Source organism: Thermobia domestica, chromosome 7, assembly GCF_964235325.1.
Source record: "Thermobia domestica chromosome 7, izTheDome1.hap1.1, whole genome shotgun sequence".
Classification (NCBI taxonomy): domain Eukaryota; kingdom Metazoa; phylum Arthropoda; class Insecta; order Zygentoma; family Lepismatidae; genus Thermobia; species Thermobia domestica.
Genome location: NC_137460.1, coordinates 285,001,743 through 285,013,452, shown reverse-complemented (window position 1 = coordinate 285,013,452; position 11,710 = coordinate 285,001,743). Strand labels below are relative to the sequence as shown.

Below are 11,710 nucleotides of genomic sequence, written 5' to 3'. Positions count from 1 at the left end.
GGATAGATGGGTAGTAGTGAGCGCGAAGTACGTCAAGGAAGAATGAACATCTCCGCTCAATAGGACGAGTTTTCTGGAATGAGTGACAGCTTCTACACGGGGAGGGACCGCGAGTTGTACAGAAGGATGGGTGAATCACCATTGAAAGAACTCCCGCGCAGGAGTTAGTGCTATAGATATAGACTGCTGCTACCAAACATGTTCTTCTAATTACTTGGTTCTCAAGACAAGTTTTTGGGCCATTCTTTTTCCTTGAAATCCCATCCTTTCAATTCGTATTTGATGTTTTTGTATTTCAAGGCGACAGAACAGGTTTCTGTGGCTTTTTTTTATATATTGTCGTTTTAAAATTTTATTAAATTTGATAAATAATAACAAATGATATATATAAAACCGGAGTAACCAGACGACGGTGTATGGCCAGCACCGGCCCCAACCATGGGTTTTCCCAGAATTTTGTCTGGGGTTCTGTATTTTTGCTGGGGGAGTTTGGATATTGATGCATGGAGGAAAAACATAACATAAACGAAATTACATGTGTGATAAAATAAGGCAGAAAAAACATTCTTCTGTACACCTTCTCCTTCTGTACATAACAAGTACACCTTCCCCAAAAAATACTTTTCATGGCTTGATCGAGGGCTATTTCAGAATTTACTATCTCTACAGGGTACCCCTGGAATTTTCAATTAAAGTTCATACATTTACCCAGGGACATTTCTTCAAACATTTACCCAGGGACGTACGCAGAGGGTGGGTCCTAGGGATCCGGACCCCCCGAAATTCCGACATTTTTCTAAATTTAGTTTAACTTTAGGGGTAATTTTACACATTTTAATATAATTTAACCTCGAACCTTCCGAAATGATTTGGACCCCTCCCAAAATAAATTCCTGCGTACGTATCTGAGGCCAAGACATTAGCAAATACAGATACTTTATCTTTAAGGGTGATATGAAAGGCTATATATTTTTCTCTGTATCCATCGATGAATTATGGCAACAACCGTTCAAACTATTGAAACAGATCAACGTGAAGCTTCAACCACAGCAAGCATATATAGTAGGTACGTATCCAAGGGGGACCTGGGGGCTCATGTCCCCTCCGAAACTGAAGCACGTTTTTAATAAACATACTTTTACGCTTGTGAGATTCTTTTGTTTCAAATTACTTCGAGTCTGTCAAAATTTTGGGCAATGTGATTCGTCTTCTTTTAAGTCTAAGAACATACCATGATGCCATTGCCCCTTGGTGGAATAAAAAAACACTTTTAAATAGGATTAAAATTTCGTTTCTGTTCTGTTTACAACTGAAAATGTAATGGAACTATACACTCAGTGTTTTATTGTTATTCTTGTTATATGCTATCGCAGACATTTTCCTTAGTTACGTATCTCTCGAAAATATTTGTTTGACTTTCTTTGTGCCACAATACAGTTCCTACAAACTAAACTGGTTCTTATAATGAAAAGTAAGGAAAAGTTTAAGCAAGAATAGAACTCTTGCATTATATTATTATTATTATTATTATATTTGAAAACAAATTGATATTTTAAAACATTAGAATTAGGTGCTTACGAGACTTCCCCTTGTCATCCCCCACCCCCCGCGAAAAGAAAACCTGGATAAGTGCTTAATATATAGTGATTAAATTCCCATCAAATCAAATAAGTTCTCATGTATCTGACCTTGATACATGGATACATGTATTCAAACTACAGACCAGGAGAGCATAACGTGTTCTACAAGATAAAATTTTGAGATGACCAATTTCACATCACATGACAAACTCAGAATTGTGAAGACAAGGGGCGTACGCAGGGAGTGGGTCCTGGGGGTCCGGACCCCCCAATATCCCGACATTTTTGTAAATTTAGTCTAATTTTAGGGGCAAATTTACAAAGTTTAATATAATTATTATCCGTTAATATAATTATTATATTATCCGTACGGTAATCGGGTTTAGATGTACATCTGCGGACAGCCAAATTACTGTACAATTTCCATCTCTAAATCGAACAAAATCTGTTTTTAAATACTTTAGTATTTTATTTCGTAACAGAAGAAAAGACTTGATGGGTTGAAAATATATAAATATTTGAAACAGAAGGAAGAAGTTACAGGCTTACTTACAAAAATAAAAAAATAACGTAAGTGTATTAGCGCGATATTTCGCTCATTGGTACGCGTTTTCGTGCACAGAGAAATAATAATAATAAAAACGTATCAGATACTCCATACAAACACATTATATACCAAGCAATACAGAACAAGTAATCATTTCATTTCTTCCTTTTCTCTGCAGGCATTTATTAAATGTATTTAATTTACTGGTATTTCGTATTCTGAAAATGTACAAGAATGAAGATAAAACAAGAAATTCCCATTTATCGCCAACTTTCAATACTTTTTTCCTTTTTGTGAAACTACAAGGGTGTCCAAACCCTCCCCTTGGCTACGTGCCTATGAACAATATAGCCTACAAAGAGATTGATTATTCGGAATAATGATGAGAATCTTGAAAATATTTTCATTATTTAAGTCACTGGTTTTTAACAATGGCTTAACGCCCCCACAGGTGTTTTCTTTCTAAACTAGGCTTGGAACAAAAAGGGGCGATTGGAGAGCGTTTGAGATTTCATGACATGTTATAGACTGTTTTCTTATTATTAGACGTAAACCATGACTTATTTTACCAATACACACAAACACACACGTATAAATATACAAAAGAATTATATATATAAAACAATTATGTTCTTTATGTTCATTATTCGTCAACTGATTTGACTGTATTTAACACTTTTTCATTATTAAGATGGCAACATCAAATGAAACAACAAACATTTTCACAGATGTTTCTGCGAGCGAAGGCAAGACCGACTGCGATGCTAACTCCATCTCTGGACGGAGAAATAAAACTCGTGCAAATCCTTGGCTGTTAAATAACTCCAACATTTAACTTCAAATTTTCTAATTTTTCATACACCAATAGTGGGTTTAGTTTACCTGAATGGGAGACATGTTATCATACATTTCAATCTTCAACAAGAGAGCAAAAAGTCTTCCCTGTGCTCATCCAACCGAGAAATGTCTTTGGAAGAAATCAGATAAGGAATTTTGCAGGTGTCCACTCAGCCGTGGACTCAACACCTCTCGTTATCTTTCAATCAGAGTTTTCCTAAGTGATTTCTGGGCCCCCTTACAAATAACAGGAAATCACTAACTAGTTCGTTTTTAAAATACTGGTTCCATCTCGCAGGTAATGAGGTATATAAAGGCACAATTATACGTGTTATATTCCTTCTTTAATTTTCTTAATACTGACCATTGGGAATAGTTTATACAAGTATACAAATGTATTACCGTTCAAGTTAGATTTTTTGTTCTGTTTCTTAGTCCGATTGAAAGTTTAACTTCTGTTTTCAGCACTGACGTTATATATATATATATATATATATATATATATATATATATATATATATATATATATCCAAACTATACTATGCATAAATATCAAAAGTCGTATAAAAAGGTTATGTCCATCCGTCTGTCCTTTCAACGTTGATCGGCATTGGAACAAAACCGATAATATATAGCAGTGATCGAAACGATAATACGTATTTATTAGTAGCTCCCGGGGACATTTTCAGTAGATCGCGTTAACGCTCTGGTTGCTAATCTTGATTTTATTTATTTATTTATTTATTTATTTTTCCTGTTTTGACTTGCAATATGGAGAGTATCTCCTATAAGTTCTATAGTTGTCATATGTATATAAATGCAAATTGTAATTACAACTTATTACACCATTTGAAGTACTAAATTATAAGAAACATCGCATGTTAAATTTGTTACATCATTACATCATATTCATACATCGTTATCATTTGCAAATTCCTGAACTGAATAATATTCTTCCTTCACTGAGCTGACGCAACAAAGGTAAGAGGCTTTTTTTTTTTCAAAAGAAAAGTCGGTAGTTCTTTTGGTTATAGCTCACAGTAGGATTTAAAAACGGTAGGTCAGAAGCTTCATATCCTTGGCGACCACTGGTATATAGCGACAAGCTTTTTTTTATTTAAAGAATTGATTTAGGTTTTCAAGAAAATATGTCATTTTCGCTTTCAACATTCCACTAAAACCAAAAATGGTTGAAGTTTACTAGTACTTCTGGTTTCAATATTGATTTTCATATATTTCATATATATTTCAATATCGACGGTAAGAGATATCGAGAATCGTTTTCCTGTAATCGATTAAGCATACCAGAAATATGTTCCGTCTACTCCGTTAACTCTATTAAAATCTGAAGTGGTTAAAATCAACAATTTCTAATTTCGACGTTGATAGCCATAGAATTTGCATTTATATACATATGACAACTGTAGAACTTATAAGAGATACTCTCCATATTGCAAGTCAAAACAGGAAAAATAAATAAATAAATAAATAAATAAATAAAATCAAGATTAGCAACCAGAGCGTTAACGCGATCTACTGAAAATGTCCCCGGGAGCTACTAATAAATACGTATTATCGTTTCGATCACTGCTATATATTATCGTTTTTGTTCCAATGCCGATCAACGTTGAAAGGACAGACGGACGGACATTACCTTTTTATACGACTTTTGATATTTATGCATAGTATAGTTTGGATATATATATATATATATATATATATATATATATATATATATATATATATATATATATATATATATATATATATATATATATATATATCGTCAGTGCTGAAAACAGAAGTTAAACTTTCAATCGGACTAAGAAACAGAACAAAAAATCTAACTTGAACGGTAATACATTTGTATACTTGTATAAACTATTTCCAATGGTCAGTATTAAGAAAATTAAAGAAGGAATATAACACGTATAATTGTGCCTTTATATACCTCATTACCTGCGAGATGGAACCAGTATTTTAAAAACGAACTAGTTAGTGATTTCCTGTTATTTTTAATGCGTGACAAGGAATCACTTAGGAAAACTCTGATTGAAAGATAACGAGAGGTGTTGGGTCCACGGCTGAGTGGACACCTGCAAAATTCCTTATCTGATTTCTTCCAAAGACATTTCTCAGTTGGATGAGCACAGGGAAGACTTTTTGCTCTCTTGTTGAAGATTGAAATGTATGATAACATGTCTCCCATTCAGGTAAACTAAACCCCCAATAGTCTTTATCAAGGTAAATAAAGATTTTACTCAATACTTAATTTAGTTTAATACCTTCAAATGAAGTACTGGTGTTCGGATCTCAGCACGCAACCACAATTCTTTTCGGTCAAAATCCCGTAAATCACACATTTATCGATTCTCCCGAGCAAAGTATAGTTATTAGAAAAATTAAATTGTTGGCCGAATCAGTTTCCACAGTATCTAATGGTCCTACTCGATATGGCTTCAATTTTGAAGATTTAAGCTTACAAAAAAATATATACAGTAATTGAATAGCAAAGCGAGAATTAACAGAAAACTTCTAATGAAAGAATGATAAATAGGACCACCTAAAATTATGGGCAACCTACGTCGAATCCTATGGATAAATTAACTAACAAATTGAATTTGAAATCAAATCTCAACGAATCCAACAAACCCGAAGAAAAAAAACAGGTACTCACCAAAGAAATTCACAGCTGGGCTAAAATAACAGCAACCCCTGCTTCACTCATCCAACCTTGGCTCGAAAGGAATCAACCCAAGTTCCAACCAAAAGTAAATTTCCAGACTAATTCTTCAAAGGTAAGTAAATTTGATCCAATTCCTATAATCCTCGGAATACTCCAGGTTCAGTAGAAAAACGAACGAAAGCGTATATAACTTAAAAATAATACGCTTAACCCGGCCTTTAACAACGAAAATTCAGTACTCCATTTCTTTTTTCTTCAATTAGATCTTGACGGTTTCACTCGTTGCTTCCTAGCACACGAAAGTAGAGAAAAAAAGAACAAAATATTTTTGTTAAACACAGGTTTCGAATACAATACAATAAACCATACATTTTTTATTCTTTTCTTTTCTTGCTAATTTCTTTCTTTTTAATAATGTCCTTTCTGTTTTGTTTTTTTTTCAACACTCTTAATAACCTTTCTTTTTATTAGTTTCTTTTCCAATTTTAGTTGATCTTCACAATCCACTAGTCCTCTGGCAATCAACAGTATACACTGCTGGAAGCGGATTTCAGTGGCGGTTCGGAAATTGTCACCTTCGCCACGGGTGTAGCCAGATTAGCCGGTATTTGCGTCATACTTAAAATTGTTCCAATATAGGACACCGGGAAAAAACGGGTAGGTCCGACCAACATCTCGGAAGGGAGGGAAATAAAATTAATAGGCCTTATGCAGAGTCGTTCTCACGCGTGATTAGTGCCATACTAAAGAGTTTGTCTACGTTTTCCGCAGTAGTCAGGCATTTAGTATGATGCTAATTATATGTCCAAATGACTCTGCATAAGGCTCAATATGTCTAAATTGACTTAGATTAGGTCGAATGATAGTTTTCGGGGACGCTGAGATGAATAGTGACAATCTCGATGCTGTTGAAGTTCAAATTCAGCCCACACCAAATGAAAAGTGAAATATCTAAATTAACCGATATTATTGTTCAATTCATACAGGGTAGTCCGGAAGTGGGCGTACCCCCCTTTAGTTTCAACAGTATAGTTTTAGTTATGGTAGAACGTCTGTACAGTTACCATTAGTCTTAATCTTCTTAAGAGTCATAAACAATGGTATGATCACCATCCATGTCGTAACACACCTGAATTCTGCGGCAAGTTCTCGGAGATGTTTTACGGAAATACTCCGTTGTCACGAGGTTGAAGGCGTGTTCAAGAGCTACTCGTAATTCCTGTGCTGGGTGATATCGAATGTTTCTTACTTGTTGTTTTATGAAACCCCAGAGAGCATAGTCTGTCGTCAGATCGGTTCTTCTTGGAGGCCAGGCAAAGGGAGTTGGTGTACAGATGCAAAACCTCTTCCAATCCAGCGGCCAGGAAACGTCTGATACAGGTAATTGCGCACGTGAATCACGAAGTGCGCCGGTGCTCACATGGATAGCAATATTGCCTGCCAATGCCAAGCAATGTTGCCAGACAATGCCAAGCAATGTTAACGAACAAATGTGGGTAAATCCTAAAACTATTACAAAACACCAATTAGGGATACGCCCGCCTCCGGGCCACGCAGTAGTTTTTATAGTTCCTAAAATGAATAGTGTCAGTCCCGAATTTCAGTAGCGGTTCGTGGTCTCTAAAACCAGCAGTTGCAATATCAAAAGATACATGTTTACGCGCGACTTCCACTCCACCCCCAACCTTCCTTCTCTTGTGTCTTTGCCTCCAAGCTCTACTGCTATGTTTATTGATTTAAGTACAGGGTGGCCCAAAAGTAGTTACACAGACCCGTACTGAATTTTATTACATTTCTTATTGTTATCAAACAGGTAGACTTAGTTTCCTTTATTATTTGTTCTTAACGTCTTTTTACTTATAACTTAAGCCCAGAATAGTCGAAGAAAATAAATCCATAAACTGGAATGTTACACTTGATCAATGCAGGGGTGTATACGTACTTTAGGGCCAACCTGTATATTAACAATTACTGAACTAACCTATCTTTTCTGTTTCCTTCCGAACAAGGTAAACAATTACTGTCATTGCACATTTATACGTTATGCATATACGACACTTTTAAACAAGAGATAAATATAATGTAGCATGTGTTGTAAGGCACGGAAATATAAACAGCATGAAAGCATTACGGAAACATTGAAGAAAAAAATAAGAATATATATAAAGCTAAACAAAATTATTTAATTAAATAAATCGTACCTTACTTGAAAAGGAAGTCCATCCTTCGTTCTTTTCGAGCTGCAAATTTTTCTATTACTTGTTGGTTAAAATCTGGAATGCTGTTCACCAAGTCTCTCTCAATAGATAACATTGTTAGGGCAGATAGTCTCTCTTGTGTCATGGTATTCCGTAGAAAAGTTCTTATTCTCTTTAAGGTAAAGAAGCATCTCTCTGCCTCCGATGAAGTCATTGGAATAACGAGCAAAACCTTCAGAAGTTTGCTTATTTCAGAAAAGGTTCTCTCAATGTTATTGTGCTGGAAAAATTCTAATAAACTAACTGGTCCAGATATTGATGAAAACTCGGCAGTGTTATATATTATGGAAAGTTCGAAATGAAGCTGCTTTGCGTTGACAAATGGATAGAAGTTGCAAACGTTTTGAACAATTTCTTCTGGAAATTCCTTCCTGCATTCTCCAAACTTTTCATTACAGAATAAAGTGCCCGCCACAAGATGGCCAGTAAAACTAAATCTTTGTTTAACGTTACTAATAATCCCATCACACACTTCCTTCGCTTCCATGTTTAGTTGTGTGTTATCAGTTTTTCTTCTTTTCGATGTCTCCGACGAAACTAAAGGCTCAATATCTATTTCTTCGTTTCTTATTTTTTCAACACTTTCTACAAAAACTGACACATACTTTTGAGCACCTATCACATCAATGTCCTTTCTTTGGAACTGTCTATACAAGATGTCAACATGAGGTAAAATTTTGTGGAACAGAGTTAGCCAAAACACAAAGCTGTGTCTAGTAAGCGTGTCAATGTGCGCTCTTGCCTTCTCGATTGTGCTCGAATTTTTAATATCTTCATTATTTAGAATATGTTTCAAACATTGAATTATTTCTTTTCTGTACAGATAAATTGTATTAACGCCGCGTGATTGGAAATTCCATCTCGTTGGAACAGACCGGGGAAGTCTTTCTTTACGATATCATCAAGTAATTTTGTACGCTGTGGACTTGTTGAGAAGAAGAAACAAACTCCCTGCAAAGTGTCAAAAAATACTCTAACATTTCTTACCACTGAAGTAGCATTGAGCATAATTAGATTCAGCTGGTGGGCATAACAATAAACGTACTCGGCGTTTGGAAACTGTTGTTTAATAATTGCTTGTACTCCTCCAGACGTTCCGTACATTACTGACGCGCCATCGTACGTCTGCGCGATTAATTTCTGTGGGGTCTCCTCTAACATATGTTTTTTAAGTTATTTTAACAGGCATGACACCAAAGTTTTTGCAACGTGTTTAGGAGGTTCGAGGAAAGTCCAAAATCTTTCAACTGGTTTTCCATTCACTAAATGTCGATAAATGACGGCCATTTGAAAAGTATTAGCCACATCACTAGTTTCGTCTGCAATCACAGCTAAAAATTCTGATTCTTTTACTTCTTGTGAGATTTTGTTCTGGCAAACTTCTAACATTATATTTAAAAGTTCATTTTGAATCGTTTTAGATGTTCCCTTAAAGACAGTAGGTTTCTCCAAATGAGTTTTCATGGCTGTGTCAAGTTCTGCACTGAAATCAATGAGGCCACGGAAAACACCTGGGTTTGAAGATCCTTCTGTCTCGTCATGACCCCGCAACGCTAATTCAAATGCACCACAAAAACGTACACAATTAATTATAATATTTAGAATATAACGATTATGTCTAACTCTTTCGTTATGCAAAGCTATATTTCGCCTATACTCACTGTCTAACTGCTGAGCTATATTGGCAGTACCAAATAAAGCTAACTGTAATACATTTTTCATATGGATATTTGTAGCTTTGTGTCCCTTAATTCGTTCACTCAAATGATTAATATCTTTTATGCCTATTTCAGTCCAAGCACGTTCACCCCCAAAAAGTAAACAAGGAAAACAAAATAAAGCATTTTTTCCCTCACAACCACAAAGCCAATCTGTGTTGTTATAATACTCGATTTTAAAAGAGCGCTGAAACTGTCTCTTACCTGTTTTGACTGTTTGATTGATTGTTAAAATTGGTGTTGGACGCCCTAACCTTTTTATTTCAACCTTCTCCTCCATCGGCCTCCGAGAAAACGGGGTCCTGAGAAGACTGCAAACTGAATTCATTTTGAGTTTTGTGTTACTAGCGTTATATTTTAATATTAATAATATCACTCACAGGCTAAGAACAAAAACACCACATTCTTCAAACACACACTTACAATAAAACAGCACAATAGGATTTTCGGTAGGAGGGAAGATAAACGGGCCCTCGGATTTTCGGTTCAAAATTGATCACAACGTCTTCCTTAGGTCCCAAATAGTGTTTCCTGAAAATTTCAGACCGCGGAAACTTCAAAAAGGTGCCCAAAATTACTATAAAATTTACCATATATGGGCAGGGAAGATAAACGGTCCCTGGGATTTTCGGTTCAAAATTGATCACAACGTCTTCCTTAGGTGTCAAATAGTGTTTCCTGAAAATTTCAGACCGCGGAAACTTCAAAAAGGTGCCCAAAATTACTATAAAATTTACCATATATGGGCAGGGAAGATAAACGGGCCCTCCGATTTTCGGTTCAAAATTGATCACAATGTCTTCCTTAGGTCCAAAATAGTGTTTTCTGAAAATTTCAGACCGCGGAAACTTCAAAAAGGTGCCCAAAATTACGACAGAATTTACTATACATGGGCAAGGAAGATAAACGTGCCCTCCGATTTTCGGTTCAAAATTGATCACAACGTCTCCCTTAGGTCCCAAATAGTGTTTTCTGAAAATTTCAGACCGCGGAAACTTCAAAAAGATGCCCAAAATTACTATAGAATTTACCATATATGGGCAGGGAAGATAAACGGGCCCTGGGATTTTCGGTTCAAAATTGATCACAACGTCTTCCTTAGGTCTCAAATAGTGTTTCCTGAAAATTTCAGACCGCGGAAACTTCAAAAAGGTGCCCAAAATTACTATAGAATTTACCATATATGGGCAGGGAAGATAAACGGGCCCTCGGATTTTCGGTTGTAAATTTATCATAACGCCTTTCTTACGTCTCATAGTGTTTCCTGAAAACTTTAGACCGGGTTAAGTTCATACAGATGCCGAAAATTACTATAGAATTTACCGTGTATGGGCAAGGGAGATAAACCGGCCCTCGGATTGTCTGTTCAAATGTGACCACAACATGTTACTTAGATCCCAAATAGTGTTTCCTGAAAATTTCAGACCGCAGAATCTTCAAAAAGTTCCCCAAAGTCACGATAGAGTTTACCAAATATGGGTAGGGAAGATAAACGGGCTCTCGGATTTTCGGCTCAAATTTGATCAGAATGTAATCTTGAGGTCCCAAAAAGCATTCCCTGAACATTTCAACCTGCGGAAACTTCAAAAAGTGCCCAAAATTAGGATAAAAGGGCTCGCAGCTTTTGGGTTCAAATTTGATCTCAATATGTTGTTGAAGTGCCAAATAGTGTTTGTAGAAAATGTCAGAACGCGGAAACCCCGTTTGAGACCTAAGGAGAACATTGTGATCAGTATCGAACCAAAAATCCGAGGGTCCGTTTATCTACACACCCCATATATGGTAAATTCTGTCGTAATTTTGGGCACCTTTTTGAAGTTTCCGCGGTCTTAAATTTTCTGGAGATACTATTTAGGACCTAAGAATGACGTCGTGATCAATTTTGAACCTAAAATCTGAGGGCCCGTTTATCTTCTTTGCCCATATCTGGTAAATTCTGTCGTAATTTTGTTCACCTTTTTGAAGTTTCCGCACTCTTAAATTTTTAGGAAACATTCTTTGGGACCTAAGGAAGACGTTGTGATCAATTTTGAACCTAAAATCGGAGGGCCCGTTTATCTTCCTTGCCCATTTATGGTAAATTC

At 35.9% G+C, this 11,710-nt stretch overlaps 1 protein-coding gene across 1 annotated transcript; it reads right to left on the bottom strand.

The window, feature by feature from the left end:
- Positions 1-9,081: 9,081 nt before the first annotated feature.
- Positions 9,082-9,906, bottom strand: LOC145689767 (zinc finger MYM-type protein 1-like). Its single transcript, XM_081763972.1, has one exon. The coding sequence runs from the start codon at positions 9,904-9,906 to the stop codon at positions 9,082-9,084; it is 825 nt and encodes a 274-aa protein (XP_081620098.1).
- Between the last annotated feature and the right edge of the window lie 1,804 nt (positions 9,907-11,710).